This window comes from Schistocerca gregaria, chromosome 5 (genome assembly GCF_023897955.1).
Source record: "Schistocerca gregaria isolate iqSchGreg1 chromosome 5, iqSchGreg1.2, whole genome shotgun sequence".
Lineage (NCBI taxonomy): Eukaryota > Metazoa > Arthropoda > Insecta > Orthoptera > Acrididae > Schistocerca > Schistocerca gregaria.
In genome coordinates this window covers 278899238-278920188 of record NC_064924.1, presented here as the reverse complement: position 1 = coordinate 278920188, position 20951 = coordinate 278899238, and the positions used below count along the sequence as shown (strand labels likewise).

Below are 20951 nucleotides of genomic sequence, written 5' to 3'. Positions count from 1 at the left end.
TGGAACAGCAATAATACAGGGGCAATGCCAGTTCACTAAATGTGGAGTTGAACCAAGAAAATTCAGTGACAGTGTTTATAGTGAATATTTTACGCCAGTAAATTTAAGTTCCCCATGTGAGATATTTTCACAATTCTTTTTTTTTTTACACTTTTCTCAATTTCGTAGTAGTCCCAACATGTATGTTATTCAGAGAAGAGCAGCTCTCAATCTGAACTGGGAGGAGCTGAAAGCTTTTAATGGTACACTAATTATGTGGAATCCCATTCTCTTCAGAGTATTAGCCAGTATTGGTCAACTGATCCCAAATTTCATGTACCAAGAATTGCAAATATAATGTCACACAAATTATTTCTAAATTTGTTTATCTGCATCAGAATGACAATGAAAAGATGGCCAGTAAAGGCGCTTCGGGCTAAGACAAACTTCATAAAGTAAGACCACTTTTGAATCAAGTGAATGAACTTTTCAGAGCAACATTCAGTCCAAGTAGATTCCTTTCAGTAGATGAAAGTATGATAGCATTCAAAGGCAGGACCCCTCTCAAGCAGTACGTGTCACTCAAACCAATTAAGTGTGGCCACCAAGTTTTTGCTATATGCTACTCTGTAACAGGATACATGTTGAACTTTCAGATTTGTGAAGGAAAGACAGATGAACATAATACACCCTTGGGAAAGTTGTATTGTCACTTTCATTATCTTTTCAACATCATGGATACTGTTTGTTTTACAATCTTTTTTTCTCCAGCTTTTCTCTCCTATCTAAATTGTTGCAGAAAGATTTTCAGGTGTGGGATGATTTTATCTTCGAGGAGGTATTTCCCAAACCCTTTCAACCGATAAAGAACTGACTTCGCTGTCTGTAACAAAATGGAAAGACAGGGGCACTAAGTCAGTCATTGTGCAAGCAGTATGCACAATCCTACAGAGAACATGTTTTACACGTTGTGACAAGAAGGGGAAGAAGCAAATGATCCCTTGTCCTCAAGCCATTGCCAATTACAACCGCTATATGGGTTGTGTAGATAGATTTGACCAGCATCATGCACCCTATAATGTAGCATGGAAGTCTAGGTGTGTCTGGATGAAATTTTTTTATTACTTTATAGATGCAGCAATAGTGAAAGCCTATGTTCTGTACAAAGAAACTAGCAAACTAATCATACACAGTAAACAGCAGTCACATTTAACATTCCGGATCATACTGGCAAATTATCTAATAGGGAGTTTTTGTTCCAAATCAAGGATGGCAACTATACCACACCCAAAAGTCCTTATTAGTAAGAATAAATCACACATCACTTCAAAGGTCAGCTTGTCTCCTACTACTGGAGCACACATGCATGTAAAAGGTACTTCAAGGTGGTGTGCAATGTGTAGTAGCGGAGCAGAACCAAAAAGAAGTTCTCTTAGTTGTAGTTCCTGCAAGGTAGCACTTTGCGAGCAGTGCTTTGCACCATTTCACGATATGAAATGATTGAGTGTTATTGGATGCACTTTGCTTGGTTATCAAAATAATTTTTAAAGATGGATATGCTTACACAATTTAGTTATAAAGGTAAAATTTTTATTTTCAATAGAAAAATTGTTTTGAAAATGTGTATTTTGTTCAGAGTAGTTGTTTTAGTGTCAAACCCAGGAATAAAATTGTTTAGCTTCTTCAAGAGATGACTTTTTCTTAATATATGAGTCTAAAGATTGTGGTTGAAAACTCAACAACAAAACATTCAGGTAATAAATGTGACCTTAAATAGGTTGTGGTCGATTTTTGGCCAAGCAAAAAAATTCATAAAAATTCAATTTTGGTTTGTCAGTGTAAAAATCCATATTTTCCTGTTTCCATGTGTAAATAGAAACTTAATAATGTTCGTGTCTGCTGCTTTGAAGGATAAAATTTCTGTGCCCTATAAAGGGTTAAAGTATGAAAAAATATTAAAGTATTCATGTGGCTGCTTGCTACACAAAATATATCACTTTTGCAAGTCTGAGAGTGGAGTATCAGCATCCTAACACATTACTTCAAGACGGATCCTTACAGAGTGACCACTACACCCAGACTCCACCAGAATGACCGCTCGTCTCGGAATGACCTGGGGGAACAGCTTGATTGCACTTTTAAGCCTTCAGTCCACCCCCCCCCCCCCCAAACCCCGCCAAAAAAAAAAAAATTACAGTATACTCAAAATACACTAAATGGACCACCATTCACAGTATACATAAGTAACAAGTCTGAATATAATAGAGGGAAACATTCTACGTGGGAAAAATATATCTAAATAAATCTAAAAACAAAGATGATGTGACTTACCAAACGAAGGTGCTGGCAGGTTGATAGACAGGTGAACATACACACACAATTCAAGCTTTCGCAACCAACGGTTGCTTCATCAGGAAAGAGGGAAGGAGAGGGAAAGACGAAAGGATGTGGGTTTTAAGGGAGAGGGTAAGGAGTAATTCCAATCCCAGGAGCGGAAAGACTTTATCTTAGGGGGGGGGGGGGGGGAAAGGCCAGGTATACATTCTAGCGCGATCGCGCTAGACATTTGTAAAGGCAACTTTGCCTTTATAAATGTGTGTGTGTGTGTGTGTGTGTGTGTGTGTGTGTGTGTGTGTGTGTGTGTGTGTTAAAAAAAGCTACGCATTGCTTTAAAATATGGCTAGGTTAGAATTTACTGTTTTTGATGAATAATTAGATCTGTTTTGATTTTGGCTTAAGGAAAATGTTGCTAGACGGAAATTGGAAAAATTCATGGAATTATTAATCTTGCACAATGTGAATCCTCTTGTTTACATGTATAAGTATAAATTTCACATTAAATTGAATTAAATAAAATTATTAATTACTGAGTTAAGTAACTAATGTTGTATGTCAACTTGTATGAAAAATTAAGGAAACAAAAGTAGTCAAAGTTCAGAACCAGACAGAGGTGTTTATGAAATCTGCAATGGAAAGTGGTACCGGCTATGTACTTTGCGCGCGCGCGCACACACACATACAAACACACACACTCAAGCAAGCACACACAGTCACCAACTCCAGCATCTCGGTCCTGAATGCAATTACACATAGGATGCAAGTAGCAATCTGGAAAGCAGGACAGTTGAATGCCCATTAATGTTGTCATTCACTTGGCTTATCTGTCAAATTAGAATCCTCGCAGTAGTAGTTTGTTTACAGTAGCCTACTTCTAAGCAGGTTATTTTCAGTTCACACTGCATGGATGCTGACACTGATGGTGTGTATTAATGTTGCCTCTATGGTGCAGTCACTGAGTGTCTGATTAGTTCCTTGATCGAATAATGCCTACAAGAAGTAGCAGTCGCTAAAGTCCAAAATCACATCATTCCTTTATCATTGTGCAATATAGTCACATGCAACGATAACTTAAACACAGTTCACATGTAACTAAGTGATATGATCACATAATACTCATATGTAGCATTCACAAACTGCACATCATTACTCATGTTGACACACAACAGTTGGTTTTATTCACAGATAGTCTTGAGTATGTAGATCACACAAGATTACTGTTTGTGAAGCATAGAGTTATCAGTCGCACAAGAGGGAGCGCACTAAAATGCTTACCCACAAATTCAATATCTCAGTGATTTAGTGATTTTCTTTGATCACTGACTCACTGCTTGACTGCTAGAGTTCCACTAGAGGTCAGTTAGCCAACGTAATGAAACTTCAAATGCCAATTTGTAATGAAACTGTTATGTGAGGAGATGTTGAAAATTTTGGCCCAGAAAAATTTCACTATTGAAAAGAGAGAATTTGATTTAAACAAAAAAAACTCGAAAATTTGTTATTATTCTTGTGTTCCATAGACATCAATCGTGTGATCAAGGGGTGTTTCTTACAGATCACGTTGGCCTCTGCCATTCAAAGAATTGCTTTGAGACAAATGCAAATGTTTACTGCTGGAACAGTTTCCAAAACATTACACTTTAGTAATTAGTTCTGCAGTGACACATATATAGTTCAGTTGATTTTTTTATACATATCTTAGTTCGGTGTAACTCAGAGTAATCTGCTTCCCGCTGCTGCCGGTGCTGACGAAGTGTTGCCTCGGTCCATTTCATCTGCTAACTGGACCAAGTTACGTGAATCCCATGAAATAATCCAGGTATCAAGTCGTTTTATAGAGGTTTATTTATGACAAGCTGCAATATTTCTTCTTAGTGAGAGCCCACTCCACATAACAGGCTACATAGTCACAAAACTGTATTACAACAATTAGATTATAGCACAGACGTGTGACACAGTGACTGCATCTCAAAACTGTCTCCAACTGTTCATTATTGAGCCTTGTGCTCCTCCTATTTATAAATTTTTTTAACAATCTAGTCAACAAAACCACATTGCAAATTTATGAAATTACCACATTGCAAATTTATGAAATTAACAATTAAAAGTTTAACATTTTTATGAATAACTATCCACAAAACCTTGCTTATTTTATGCCGAAACTGACGTATCCAATAAAAAATGTCTTTTACAGAGAATATACATCATATTGTATAAAATACTGAAAGATAACAATGCTAATCTAAATTTTCTTAATTAGGGCTTCATTTGTAAATGCAAACATATATTGGACAAGCATGACCTACTACTAAACAAATGGAATAATAAATTTCATGAGATTTAATGTATTACATAAAATCACTTATTAGAATGGAATGTAAAACAAAAGGGTTGTTTTATTTCAAATTGTAAAATTGAATATGACTTATTGATTACAAATTTTACCTACGCCTGTCTCAAGAATCACCAGTACAATGCTGGCGAGGGATTGTATAGGGCAAAATGCTGTAATACACTGTACTCCTCTCTATGACTCACCCAACTTGTACCAGGGTTGTGAGGCTTAAAAAGACAACTGTCCAAGGATCAATTCCTCCTCCAAAATATAAAATAAACAAATCTGACTCCTTGTTTGGATATCACATTATTAATTATTCAGAATTTACGCAGATCGTTAGGTTCTGTTAATTGCATCACTGTATTTATCTATGTGGTGAATATAATTTCATCAATTGTTGCAGCAAGATCCTCCTTAAACTAATACATAATGAATACATACTAAACATATTTAATAATATGGCTATTACCTTCCTGGTAAGGATTGATTATTCACGGGCATACACACAATGAAAAATCACTTACTGCCTATTCTTCTGAGTGAATGCTTTCAAACAATGCTCATCTATTTTTAGATCAGCTCACTAATATATACACATAAATAATCAACACATTTAAAAGGAATTTCATTAACATGTAATACATATTGGAAAACAATGACACATATCTGCTTACTTAACTTACTGTTTACAGCTATACAAATTGTTCCGTCTTGTCACATATGTCACATTACGTATCCGTCATCTGGTCAAATCACATGCAGTCCTCTGATTCATTGGCTGTCCAGATGAGCAAGCAAATAAGTGCCTGGATTAGGCATGCTTATTATTTCAAAAGGCCCCACATAAAGATGTTGCCACTTCTTGTTTCTTTTGTGAAGCAAAGACGATTGAGGGTGGTTTTTTAATAATGTCTTCACCCCCACCTCAGATTTGAATATTCTCGATGTTACAGTCATTACGATCCTTCTTGTGACACACTTTCGCTGTCAAAATAACCACTGCTTCAAGGACACATTGTTTCCATGTGTCATCATTCAGAATTCGTGACAGTTTATCCACCCACTCATTTCTTTCTGTTTTCCTGACCATCAGTTTGGCAGGCATATAATTAGTTGAAGAATTATTGTGTATTTCCCACTGGAGCATTCGTTTAATTTCGTAATTGGCAGCAGATCTCCTTACCGTGGAATAGAGTAGAGTCTATGATAGTATACAGGGTGAATCACATAAAACATGCACAGCAAATATTGCGTAAATAGAAAGTGCTGTTGACATGCAATTTTCAAAGAATGGATTGGTAGTCGAGATCGTGTTGTTAGCCAATAAGCTAATTGTAACAACATGTAGAAAGTGTATTTTTTGTGCAAACAGTAAAATTTTTAAATGTAACAACACCTATTAACATTAGCAGATTAAAAGTAGGTTAAATTAGAATATCAGTGGTGTTTGTTGCAAGAGTCTGGTGTGAAACGTATACAAGATACCATATTTTGAAAAATACCCACACCGACTCTTGTTTGTGCCATTCAGCTTGCATATTTCCTAGATATGATGTTATGTTTGCTTACAGTGTGCTTGTGTGTTCCTTGAGAGCATTGTGACTTGCTAGTCAGTTATTGTGTGACAGTCGAAGTAGTAGGTTGTGAGTGGGCAATGGGATTTACCAATGCAGAAAAAGCCGACATGCTCATGGTGTACAGAGAGTATAGGAAGAATGCAGTTTGTCCTTGTACAGCATATGTGGCAAGCTATCCCAGTAGATATCAATCATCTTAGGAATTATTTATCAATCATTCAACCAGTTATGTGAAAATGTTTATATAACACCTAGATAAAGTAACAGAAGGAAACAAGTGATGACAAAACGGGGGGAAATTTATGTTCTTGCTGCTGTTGCAGTTGATCTGCAGTTTTGCCCCCGTGCATTCGTACGAGGAAGTGGCATGAGTCAGGTAAGTGTCCTACTCGTTCTCCATTGACAACTTCCATCCCTATTACATCTCTCTCCATCAAGAGCTGCATGGAAACAATTGTGAGAATTGTGTTAACGTGTTTACATGGACATTAAGATAGAATACTCCAAATATATCGTGTATATGGTTTAGTGAACTACCAAAACATGCGATATTGGTATGAGGCAGTCCCGTTGGCTTTGTCGGTGGAACATCAGTGTCCGTGGAGTGTTAACCTGTGGTGTGGGATAGTGAACCATCAGCTCGTAGGCCTGTTTTTCATAGACAAAACACTGAACCCAAGCACAAGCATCACAGCCTCTTAACAGGACACCTTCCGTGGGTGTTAGAAGACCTTCCTCTACAGACTAGGAGGAATCTGTGGTACCAACATGATGGCTGTAGCCCAAAGTGCACGAAGTACTGCAGCATGTCTTCAAGAAGTGTTTCCAAATTGTTGGATTGGAGGCATAGGACGTGTACCTTGGCCATCACGTTCCCTGGATTGGACAACTGTAGACTGTTTTCTGTGGGGAAAGCTGAAATAAGCTGTCTACAAGAGAAGCTGTCTGCAAGAACATACCGTCTACACCCGATGATATGCAATGATGTATTACCGCAGCCTTGTCCGACATCTTTGCTGAAATGCTAGCATGTATGCAGCAGTCATTCCATATCAGACTGGAAGCGTGTATTGCCATTGCCAATGGTCAATTTGAATGCAATCTGTGATGATCAATTGTCTGATTAATAGTCATAATCCTTCTAACTATTGCATGTACTTGGATTGTTCTTTAAGTGTGTGCTACCACTGGTATTGTACAAGTGTCAGTGTGGGAACTGTTCAAAATACATCTCATAAATGACTCGCACTAGAATCATGCAACAAACACCTCTTACATTCTAATTTACTGTACTTTTATTTTATTAATGTCAATAGACATTGTTCCATTTAAAAATTTATGTTTGCACAAAAAAATACACTTTCGAAGTAGTATTATTATCTGTTGATGGCCAACAATACCAGCCCCTGACTACCAATCCATGCTGTGAAAACTGCAAATCAGTAGCAATAATTTATATTCCTGCAATATTTGTGGTGCAAGTTGTAGCTGTCAGCTCAGCGCAACATTAAGGTGGCATATGTATTTTTGAATCACTCCTGGTGTATTGGGGCGGGGGCTGAACACATTGCTGAAGTAGGTTAAACAGCTCAATGCATTGGATTCCATGACCTGTGATTGAATTTGCTCATTTAGAGATGGAATTTTCAGTGTTACAGGATTCTGAATGCATCCACTTTATTCTTATTCCATAACACAAACAGTGTTTGCCATGGACTTAGTCTGCTCAATCAATTTACTGAAATCTAAACACTGTCACTCGTAAGGTGGAACTTGCAAGAAGAAGTTGACTATGGCATCCTTATTCTTCAGAAGGTCAGGCCCTACAGTACGATCTACATCCAGATTTGGAACGACTGGGGAGATGCCTCCAATTGCTACAAATTTTGTAGCTTGCCTTTGAGCCACGTCTGCAGTCTTACTTTATGCGATTGTCGTCATTCTGCAGTTACAATAATACTATTGGGTGTATTCACCCTGGGAAATCCAGGAAAAATGCAGGGATCTTTTCATCTGGAAAAAAACATGGAAATTTTTTAGAATCTCAGGAATTTCTCATTTTTCTAGTTTTCAGTTAAATTTTTGTTATTTTGACTGGTATGAACTGATACTGTAACAAAGAATTTTACTTTAGCGTGCTAAAGCATAATAATACTGTGGTAATAAAACATGATCAAGAGGATAACACCAAAATAAAACTTTAGTTGTAGAGAAAATGTGCCATTTACAACAAAACACAATACCCACACAGGTATCTGCTGACAGCAAATTTTGTCAATGGTTTTAGGATGAAGACTACGTAATACTGTACTTTGTAAGAACCAACTGCTTTCAAAGAGTGTCATGTCACAACAAAAGAGCTTGCTTACAAGTCACTCATGCAACCCATCCTAGAATATTGTTAAAGTGTATGAGACCCGTACCAGATACTACTAACATGAATGGTTACAGGTTTGTTTAATCCATGGGAGAATGTCACAGAGATACTGAGGGAATTGAATTGGGAGACTCTTGAAGGAAGACATAAACTATCCCAAGGAAGTCTATTAACAAAGTTTTAAGAACTGGCTTGGAATGATTACTCTGGGGATATACTACAACCCCCTACATATTGCTCACACAGAGATCATGAGGATAAGATTAAAATAATTACTTCACACCCAGAGTCATTCATTCATTCATTCATTCAATCATTCTTCCCATGAAACTTCCTGGCAGATTAAAACTGTGTGCCCGACCGAGACTTGAACTCGGGACCTTTGCCTTTCGCGGGCAAGTGCTCTCCAACTGAGCTACCGAAGCACGATTCACGTCCGGTACTCACAGTTTTACTTCTGCCAGTATCCGTCTCCTACCTTCCAAACTTTACAGAAGCTCTTCTGCGAAACTTGCAGTACCGGACGTGAGTCGTGCTTCGGTAGCTCAGTTGGTAGAGCACTTGCCCGCGAAAGGCAAAGGTCCCGAGTTCGAGTCTCGGTCGGGCACACAGTTTTAATCTGCCAGGAAGTTTCATATCGGCGCACACTCCGCTGCAGAGTGAAAATCTCATTCTGGATTCTTCCCATGCTTCGTATGTGAATGGAACAGGAAGAAGCCCTTATAATGGGCACAATCAGCTGTACCCTCTGCCACAGTGGTTTGCAGAGTATAGATGGAGATGTAGAACTTTTTATATTTGTAACAGGTCGTGAGAAAATATTGCGAATGCTGGTTTGAAAAGCATTACTTTCACAGTAAATTTCCTTGTACACAAGCTGAATTATGTTACAAGCAAGAAAGCATAATGGATTTCTTAAATTGAGGAGCATTTGACTCTCAGGCAAAACTTAATACTTTGAAGACCAACTACTTTGAAGACCAGCCATTAATACCATTATTTAAAATTTTACTGGCAAATTTGTGTTTAATATATCTTAAAGTGTCACAAACGCTAAAAAAGACCAAGCTTCAAGGAACGCTAAAAAAAAGACCAAGCTTCAAGGTTAGTTTCTTATATTTGTTTTAGTTCTTTATAGATTACAAATTATGTAATATGGATGGGGAAAAAGTATAACTATTCTTAAAATTGTGCGAGATGAGTTCTTGTACAATTTCTCGTGTAATTGGCGTGGAAAAATCAAAGTGTTCGTTGGAACTTGCATTCCGTCAGGTAACAAAATGTGTGGCATACAGCAGTGAATCTTATAATAGAGGTTGTCAAATATATTCAGCTGCTGCAGTTTACACTGTGCTCTTAGGATGCTGCTTAACCACATCTTCAAAAAACCAGCAAAAACTTTTTGACAACCAATGTTATATGTGAAAGTTTAACTTGTCCAGTTTGTATGTTCGCACTACTTAACAGTGATATTGCTATTGGCTGGCAACATTGCATGCCCTATACTCTGAATATCTGCTGTCATTGGTTGGTGAAATCAAGTGACATGAGCTATGATGGCTGACAAAAATGCATCATTCAGCACAGTCTTGACTTCAGTGCTGCACAAGTTGCTGTGCTGTATCTAGTGGAATTTGTATTTATACGTTTTTAATGAAAATAAACTGTGTACATGTTGCTGTGCATCGAAGATCTTTCAATTTTTAGTTATTTTTATTTATTTTTATTTTATTTTATTATTTTTTTCCTGGGCTTTCTTTGCACAAGTCCAGGAAGTTCTACATTGGTGCATAAAACCTTTATCATTTGAAGGATTGATAAGTTTTACAGCTCCGAGAAAAAGTATATTGTCACTTGACTCGGGAAAAATGTACTTTGAAACTGGTTATATTGTATTTTCATCCAGACAAAATCCAAGAGTTGATCCTCTTGTCCACACACGCACCCAGTACTAGAGTTTGTTACAGGGAGGTTGACATGTGGACCCTGTCCAATATTGTTTTGAAGAATGCCATTGAAATAATATTAACCAATACACCTGTGTCTAAAATTGTGGTAAGGTGTATTCCTTCGATTTCATCATGTACTGCGGATTGTGGAACCATTATTAAATTTTCAAAGATTAGCATCTTGCCCTAGCTCTTCTCTTATATCTGTTCCATCAGTGACTGTAATTCTGATTTCATGACCACAGTCCCTTGCTCTGTCTGCTATCAACCCTCTGGGGCAATAGATGTTCACATTTAGCGTATCAAACAATTATTATTGTCTACCACCTCTGTAATTATTGGCTACTCACCTGCCGATTATTGGTGCTTGGAATTCAAAGCACTAATAATCAGCAGGAGAGTAGCCAACCAAAAATCCCAGGACCGTTGCTCATGTGTCTGCTTTTTGTATCAATTCCTGTTACTACTATTGTCTCCTTACTGGTTGTTATTTCCAGTGGGTTTTTTCCTTGAAGGTTACACAATTTGCTCAGTTGGTTATCATTTCTGTTTCCCGTGCAATTTTCAGTTCCGTGTTGTTATTGCTTTTACCCCTTCATTCAAGAGATTGTGTCTAGCAGTGATGGAGACTTTCAATATTATATTCAGTCACATGAACCAACTTCTCCCTGATTTCTTTTGGCAACTTGGTTTTTAATATTCACAAGATATCTCAGTGTGAGACAGATTCATCCCAGAATCTGGTCTTGTTAATGTATTTTACAATCTAATAATATTTTTGTGGATTTAGTTCTTTTGGTTGTATAGTCCCCCTGAATGATTTGTAAAGGCAAAGTCGATGGCTGGTAAAAGGCTGCGCTGTGCGCAAGGCATGCAGTTTATGATCAGCACAATTTGTTGAAACTAGTATGGAAGGAAATTGTTACCGAAGACAAGTTTGTAGCTTCACACAGCCTACTAATATCAAGTGTTAAGACTTGATAACAAGATTGGAAATCAAAGTTTTTCTCAGCTGTCAATTAGAAGCCATAAATTCTGTGTGAATTTACCTTTTACTTGGCTGATAGTATGCCAGTACAGGCATTTTGTTACGGGTTTATAGTCTGTGATATGGTGCATTTTGCGATCATACCTAAAATGCTAAATATATTGGCACTAAAGACGATGGTCGGTACTCCCTTTTCATTCTATAAATAATGCTTTTGAGTGGGAGTGAGTGTTTTGGTATATACGAGAATGACCTCTTCATACCATCCACTAACTTGTGAGAGAGAACAGCTGTGATGCCGAGTGGGAATGCATGTGTCGCAAACACCAGTGGCATGTTTTTAATAGCCTGTACATATTCTTTGATGGGTTGAAGGCCCTCCTCATTGAGGATGTAGCCTAAATAAGTGGCTGCATGTTGAAAGAAGGTGCGTTTGAAAGTGTTATACCCAAGTCCTTTCGGTACAAAGTCTGCAAAAGCCAAAGGTAGATTGTACAATTGATGATACAGAAATAATTCACACAATATAGAATCTCTGGAATCGTCTGCTAGCCATACTAAAAGGCAGTCTGATCTATTGATACAGTTTGTGAAAATATGCCTCCATCAGATCGATTTTACTGAAGAGTTTTCCTCTTTAAAGTTTAGGGAAAAAAAGTGCATCTCTGTGAGGGTAAGGGACAGAAATCAGTGTCCGCTTGAACATTAATGGTTTGCGTAAAATCTTCTCACAAGTGATGTTAGCCCTCCAGGTTGTCTTTCCACCAATTACGGCAAAGCCCCACTGACTTTAGGAAACCAAAAACAAAACTTGTCTTTTTCTAGCCTGTCTGGTCCAGTATTAATGGCCAACAGAATCGGACAAACTTTGTGAAATTTCAGACATGGTGTTGGCTGTACAAAAATGTGGTACTGCAAGTCTACTGCTTTCACTGTACCAAGTTCAAACAGTTACACAAATTGCATCTGAAGTATATCAAAGGCAGCACAGGACACCAAAAAATAAGGAGCGCTTAAACCAAAAATGTTCTCTACCAAAGGAGATGTCACTACCAAGAATGACAATATTCAGGACACCTGATTATAACTGACCGCCAGTTGCACACTACCTAAGAGTGACACTTTATGGTGGCCATACACCTTCAAATTTGATTGCACTACTCTTAGTGAGGGAATGCCAACGTTAAGCTACTTTGGTTAATGACAGACCAGTGCAGCAATGTCAAAAATAAGTCACTGGAATGTTTTGACAGTGTTGCATGTAGCAAAATTTTGCACAGTTGCAGCACACGATTGCGGAATTCGCTTCTTGGCGATTGGTGCCCAGCGTGGTACAGTATGCTTCTGCTGTGTGACATCTATGTAACCAATTATAACACTTGTCCTCATAATGTGGACATTGTCATCTGCCATGCGAAGAAAAACAGCCTTGGCAACAGGGATACAAAGTGTATCACTATAAATGTAGCACAGTTCTGTATTTGAGTAGGCATAAGTTGCAGTGGGCATTATGCGACTAACTCAACCAGTGACATAATGTGGTTTTGTAAACGTCCCTATGGCAATGCCTCATTGTTGTCATAGTTCTGTAGATGGCTGCTGATTTCGCTTGCAGGCTTTAGCGCTCCCAGTTGAAAACTGTTAACGGCACTTTGAGCTGACACCATGTCATCTATAGCCCTGGGTTGCTGAGTATGTGACCATGTGTCCACTAGTGAATGGAACTTGTAAATCACTTTTGAGTCTGCAATGGAAACTCATTGCACTACATTGCTACTGTTCTGAGCCAGATATCAAAGTCTAAGTTTCTTGTGCCATTCGAAATATTTCAGATGTGCTCACAGCCAAGGAGGAGTCGAACTGTTTTCAAAGCTTGAATGCGAACCTCTGTGTCTAAGTGAACCACATATTAATTTTTTTGTATATGGTTTCCCATTTACATACTTCTGAATTAGTCTTGTCACTAACAAACAAATCTTGTTCAGAAATGATTGGATAATAAAGAGAATATGTCAGAGCACAGTAACGCAGACAGATTGGACAACAGTGTGCTGACTTCTGAACGAAGTAATGCAACTGTGGGCAGCAGAAAGGCACATTAGCAATCCAAACATTTGATATCACATGCCTGAAAGTGCATCACTAGGCAATTTTGACATGCTTTCCCTTATTAAGTAGCTGGGACGTCCCCATTTCCAATATTGTGATCCTCAGTTTGAGGGCAGTGGATTTATTGAACACAAATTTCCATAACAACAAATTAAAAGTGTCTATTAGGCCATGAAAACAAACAGTTATAGCTCGTGATGGATATAAGTGATAGTTCCAAATATAAATTAATATGCGATAGTTTCTAATTGAAACTGACAAAAGTCCAAGGATTAATAATTCAGTATGCAGGTGTATTGAAAGACTGATATCAAGCAAAGGTCCCTTAAATCTAGTGGTGTTGGAAACTGCCTGCTCGTAGGTCGAAGCACTATGCAACCCCAGTGTAAATTGGTCCACGTAAACTGTAACAATGACTACAGTTCACTTGTAGAGGCAAAGTTGCAGCTGCAAAAGCGAACTGATTGCATGCTGTAGTGGTTAGCAGTTTTGGCTTTGCTCGATGAGCACATCAGATTTTTCTGTGGAGGAATGGTAGGGAAGGTGGTCTACTCAGCCTTATGAGGCCAACTGAAACACTGCTTGAATATAAAAGCTGCAAAATTGACATGTAAGGTGCTAAAGTGGCATTACATCACAATGCTTATACCAGGCATGACTTTTATGCATAACAGGTAGTGGGAATATGGACTCGCATTCGGGAGGGTGATGGTTCAAACATGCATCCGGCCATTCTGATTTAGGTTTTCCATGATTTACCTAAATTACTTCAAGTAAATGCCAGGATGGGCCTTTTAAAAAGGCATAGCCGACTTCCTTCCCCATCCTTTTAATCTGATGGGACTGACGATCTCATTGTTTGCTCCTCTCCCCCAAATGAACCAACCAACCTATCCAAACTGCTAACCGAGGGTACAGCCACCTGGTTGCATTTGCAGAATGCCTATCTAATGATTTCCAGGTGCACAAATGTTTGATTTTTAGTATTTCATATAATTATTTACCAAATTAAAAATTTAAGTTACTATCATACTCTATCCATTATGTTAAAATTTTAACACAGTACGGCAAGTAATATGGTAAGAAACTGTGTATATGTCTCAAGTATAACATGGCGTGCAAATTATCCAGACAGCATTCTTCCAGTATTTGAGATTGAGAGCGCTTAGCAACTTCCAACAAACTTTATCCATAATTTCAAACCTTTACAAAACTTTTTCTCACTGGCATCCCTCCTCCCCCCCTCCCACAAAAAATGATGAAAGGAAACTAAGTTTATTGCTTACTACATTTTCACTGTTAGTAAAACTTCGCCATTAGGCACGACATTTTAATTTATTACTTCTCTATACCTGACTGTATTTGCAACATATTTTGCAGATGGCATCCACATACACCACTGAATTTACCTGCAAAATTACATCATTGTATGACACATAGTTCAAGAGATAATTATGTGTGAAAAACTAGCTTTTGCTTAAAACAGAATGCAAATTGTGCATACTATACTTATCTATTGTTTGATTGTAAGAGCACTTACATACATGCTTAATGACAAATAATTAATACATTAATTTATTTTGAAAGTAATCAGATGTTTGAAGCTTTTTTCTGCATACAAGTTTGATTCTTTAAAGAATTGGGTGTTTGGTGATATTTTTAGAAAAGACTTCATAACCTTTAAATTTATACCAATTGATGAATTAAACTTTTACTAATTGATGACAACATATATCAGGAAAGCTTTAATCACTATAGTCAGTCTGCATATCCTCTTTACTCTTGCCATAATTTTATTTTGCTTCCCGTCTTGTAAAACTGCTCTACTACTTTGTCTCATTTGCAAATCAAATTATATTCTGTAATGAATAACATAGGTCACAACTTTGTTTCACTGACTTCTGTGTCACTGCCTCCATTTATTCATAGAACTACAATGTGGTTTCTGTACATGTTGTGGGTAATGGTTTGCTCCTTGAATTGCATCTCAGATAACATCAATATTCCAGAAATTGTTTTCCGGTTGACACCATGAAAAATTTTTTCTAAACATACAAGTGCTATGATTGTATTTTTAAATTTCTTTAACCTTTGTTATAAAGTGTTGATTCATGCATTTCGACATTTCTCCAGAATCCAAACTGATCTTCCTCCAGACCGTCATAATTTGTTCCATCCTTCTGCAGACAGTTCGCCTTAGTATTTTATAACTTCGACATGTGGAACTTATGGTTTATGGGTAAAAAGATAATATGCTGAATCTAGCCTTTGTCTGTTACAAGATTAACAAGTAGAGTCTTTTACAGCACAACTTATAAATGAAATCTAAGAAGTGTTAATTTTCTCTTCCCCAGTATTCACAGATTCTGGACAAAGTATTCACAGATATAGGCAAAAGTGTTCGTTTCAATGTGACACTGAGCACAGATTGGACACCGTCAACTGCTCTCTTCATTCGTGCACTTCCATTGTTCGTACCAGAATCTGAATCATTTGAAGAAGTTGTTAAGACATGCCCCACTCATGAGGACTTGGCTCATACACTGAATGCAGGTGTGTACCATGAATTTGTGTCTTAACTCACATGTAATATTTTTGACAGTAAATTACTTACAGTTTCAGTACACTGAAGCTTCTGTTTTAGGCTGCCCATCTGTGAAGCACGTTGTCCGCTGCAGTGACCCTTTAACGCAATATCAGACAGATCCAGTGTCGGGACGCTACAGTGTTGTTACACCACTCTGTGCTCCTCAGCCTGGTGCTACTAGCATTCCTTTGCTTTACACTTTTGTATGTAAGAACAGCTGCAGAGGTGGTATTGGCCGAAGGGCTCTTGCACTCGCGTTTACTCTGGAGGACGTCAGGTTTGTACTGTTAGATCATATATTGCAGATGATATTAACATAAGTAGAACAGATTGTTTATGTACACGTCACTCTGAGAAAAAAATTGCTTGTTACCAGTGGAGAGATTCTAGGGCGTCGTGTGTTGGAAGTGAGGGTATGTAGCTGCCCTCGCAGAGACAAGGAGAAGCAGGAGAAACAGTACTTACGTAATCATTCAAGAGACCAGTCTGAAGAAGTTCAATCCGAGACTAAAACTGCCATCCAACAGCTGATGCACGTTTCAAGAATTCAGGCACTGCAAGAAGTACCCCAGACCCAAGTTGCTGCTGAGCAGCAGAGAGATTCACCACAGGTACAGATACGTCGTGTGACGTTTCTAGCTGTATAAAATCGTGCACTGACTGTTATTTATAATAGGACATTTTATATACCATAAACTTGCAAATTACAGTTCCTGTTGTTACCTATTAAATTACGTAGCATCTTGCATATAGCGAGCATTTTCATTAGTTTGGGCTACATAACATGCTTCAGTGCTGCATGGTGCTAATCTTACTTCCTCGTTGTTGTGTTTAAAGGTATCCTTATCATGGAAGAAAGACATAGACTGTTGTTTTATGTGAAGGTAATTTCATATGCTGCTTTATAATAACATGTAAATACAAATAATGGGACTAATAGAGGTCGTTATAGTTTGTGGTAACGAGTTCAGCAACTGGATATTGCACCAAAGTTTTCATTACTGTAATTTGTGTGAGAAGTGTTGAAGAGCATGATTTTTCAATGCACACCTTGCTTCGTGACAAGCCAACTCCAAAAATTATACTTCGGAATATGTCGTTCCAAAGCATCTGCAAATTTATAGACACTCTTAAATCACACACCAAAATGCAAAACAGCAAAATGTATGGAATACAACAACTTCAGTTTAATCCAATAACTTGGATGTGAGAGCTATCAGGAACAGAAATACTCAGTCACCTCAAAATATCACAAAGCCTAACATGTAATGTAATGCCCACTCTAACACCAGCAAAACTATGTCACTATAATCTAGCCAGTTAACCACATGTGATAGTGTTAGAACTGTGATCAGTTTACAGTTGATGGAAATATAAAATGAAGTAATACTCAGGAGACATCATTTCTTCTTGAACTCTATCCTCATAAAAATTTATGTACCAATCAAAATTTTTTCGCGCTAGCTCATGAAATACCACTATTGGTAATGTATGTGAATGGTGAGGCATAATCTATTGGCATGGAAAGAAATTGCCATTTGATAGGTGAGAAAGCAGGTATGATATGACCTCCACATGGTGGTGCAATCTTTGGGGACATTTGAAACTATTTCCTCATAGGGGGCTTGCTGATGTGCCGCAAAATCCAAAGACAGGTACAGGCAAACGTTCTACCTGCTGCTGCATACAGCTGCAGGCGTTCCCTCCTGGAAGTATACTGTGACACACTGCATGCTTGGGAGTTGCAGTAGGAAAGCCTCTCCTGCAGAGTTCGATCCAAAGCCAGCAGCATACACACAGAGCCCTAGGACATTTAACAAGCAAAGATGGTTGATTTTGACCTATTTTCAAGGATATGTTAGGTTTATTATACTTAAAGATTAGAAGAAAAGACAACACATTTTCCAACTTTCTATATTGCCCTTGCCCTGAGACTTTTTGTGTGTGTGTGTGTTTTCTGTTTTACTATTTACTAGAGATGTCAGCACATCATGACTTACAAATAAATTAATTGGCATCTTCAATTGCAGGAGTGTGATAATACTGCCTTAAGAGCCAGTAGCCATATTATTGGCATGCAAAGGCAGCAAGCTGAGCAACCTTGCATTTACCTTCCAGTATATCTATCCCATCAGAGAGAAATCAAGCGACAAGCCATAGCAATGCTGTGGAGAGATGCTGGTGAAAATCAGGTGCCCTTCTCAGAGTGTGACTCTATCTTGCGACAGGTGTACAAAGAAGACTACTGACAGTCGTCTTTTAGGTAAGAATGTAGCTACATAAGTAGTAAACTCTTTCAGTTGATATATTTCACAGATGTACAAATTGTCAGTCGAGACTTTCAATTATTCTTGCAGTCCCACTTTCTATTACTAAAAGCAGTTGATATGGTTTAGCAAAGTGGGTAACCCAACAATTTCAACCACATTTGTCTCTTTGGTGTTTTGTTTCTGTGCAGAATTCCCCAAAGTGCTTTTTATGTACACTTCAGTATATCTACCTTTTTTTTAGAACATACCCATGAATGAAACAAGTTTACTATTAATAGTCACTGTTTATTTATCTGCACAATGTGTTTCAGAGGTTTAAACCTTCAAAAACATTTGCATTTATATGTCTTTAAAACAAAGTGTGTGTTGTGTTAAGACTTTGGAGTAACCTGTGGCACTGTCTCCAAAAGTCACAGGCTCCATTCTCTGTTGTAATACGTCACATATAAACAGTTACACTTTGCAGACGAAGATGGTGTCTGGAAACTACTAAGTGCTGTATGTTCTTTGCCCCAAAATCGTAACACAGAACACCCATGATGATGCAGATTTAAACTTTTGAAACGCGTTTTGTATGTAAATAAACAATGACTGCTAACAGTAAACTTGTTGTTTCATTTGATAATCAGTAACGGTCATGGTAAAGCCTACTAAACTAAAATCTTTGACCATACCTTCATCAAAAAACAAATGTTCGATTTCACAGTTCTGGCTGCAGCTTTCACACCTGGTGGATGAATAATAGTATTGTAAGGTCTTTTCCTTACATTTCTTTGTGGAGGGTTCTTTGTCCATTTTGTTGATTTGTCTTTTCCCAAGTAGAAATTGTTATTTTCAAAACTCATTTGCCTATCATTAGCATCTGCCTCTCAGTGTTTTAGTTCTTCACACTCCTCAGATGACTCTGAATCTGCTTCATCATACATTTTTTCTGCTTCAACTTCTTCCAGCAATCTCTGTTTTTGTTTTTCGTTTTCGTTGTGCATACACATCCTGTAGATTGAGTTGTTGCAGTACAATGGCAGAATGGAGACTGACTCCAAGACTTCTATTTCACTTGTAAAGCATTGTAGTGACTTACATTTAATGATTTTATTCAGTGAGCCTCCTCCTCCTGTCTCTTAATGAAAAAGAAACTCCGGAGAAGCAGAATAACCTGTACTCATATATTTTTTTAATCAGTTTCCTGTCAAAACTTATTCCTGACTACAAGTAGAAGGGCAGTTTGTCTTTATGAACATTCATCCTTTCACTCTCATACGGCACCATTGATGCGCACCTTCACTAGTCGCATTTAGTCTGTACACAGAACAAATTTCATGATAAGTATTGACAGCATTGAGATTTTTTTCACTAAACAGTGTGTTACGGAACTGATTTCACGTTTAGAGGAATTTTCTGTGGCAACAGTTGTTTTGAATTGTTACTGTAGACGAACAAGAAGCAAGAGTCTTTCACGTTATCACAGCTCAAGGCATACTGATCTATTTTATCCTTTATTTATATACAGGGTGTCCACCCAAAATATCCCTGGAACAATAACAGCTATTGGCAAACGACTTTCACCGGTATCAATGAAGGGCTGGGGCCCATGAATGTACATATTTGGAAACATTCGAAAACGAATGCATATGTGTTTTTTAACACAAACATGTTTTTTAAATGGCCCACCTATATTTTTTCTTCAGCAATCCATAGCATGACAAAGCACATACACAACAGCATTGATTGCATCGCAATATTCCCATTACATCCCGAGATATTAAGACGCGAAGTTGACGCTTGAAACACTCGACATGCACTGCTAGTGCACGTCCTGAGGCTCAGGCGTGAACTCCATGCTGCCCATAATCGCGATGTGATTGTCATGTGTAATCACACCTCCATACTTATCAAGAGGTCCGAAACGAATAATATGATCTGCTGCCATCAAAACTTTTTTGTCCACTTGCTCGTTTCACTAAAACCATCAACATGAATTTTACTATTACGAGGGAATGATTAACTGTCACTTGCGCTAGATCTACAGTAAAGTAAAGTAAAGTTTTAACGTTGAACGGCATTACCTTTTTAGTAACGGATTAACGATAAGCGAAGTTAACTTTGTGACCAACATTGCAGTACACGGATATGTTACAGAACCGCATCACCCCTAGCCTATGGGATAAATACCTGCTGGGATGTACGACGTTAATGCAGGGTGGCAGCAGACCGTATTATTCTTTTCAGACCGTTTGAGCCTCAGGACGTGCGCTAGCAGCATGTCGGGTGTTTCAAGCGTCAAATTCGCGTCATAATATCTCGGGATGAAATGGGAATATTGCAGTGCAGTCAACGCCATTGTGTATGTGCTTTGTCATGCTATGGATTGCTGAAGAAAAAATATAGGAGGTCCATTAAAAAAAAAACAGCATAAGTTTGTGTTAAAAAACACATATGC

The 20951-nt window shown here is 37.9% G+C and overlaps 1 protein-coding gene across 7 annotated transcripts in view; it reads left to right on the top strand.

The window, feature by feature from the left end:
- The window catches only part of LOC126272103 (cellular tumor antigen p53-like), an 86857-nt gene that overhangs the window by 42511 nt on the left and 23395 nt on the right, over positions 1-20951 (top strand). For all 7 annotated transcript variants that reach the window (XM_049974689.1, XM_049974687.1, XM_049974692.1 and 4 more), the window contains exons 5-8: positions 16009-16207; positions 16299-16518; positions 16618-16852; positions 18272-18504. In XM_049974689.1, the coding sequence (XP_049830646.1) occupies positions 16009-16207; positions 16299-16518; positions 16618-16852; positions 18272-18490 (873 nt within the window). In that variant the 3' untranslated portion in view covers positions 18491-18504. The remainder of the gene's footprint in view (positions 1-16008; positions 16208-16298; positions 16519-16617; positions 16853-18271; positions 18505-20951) is intronic.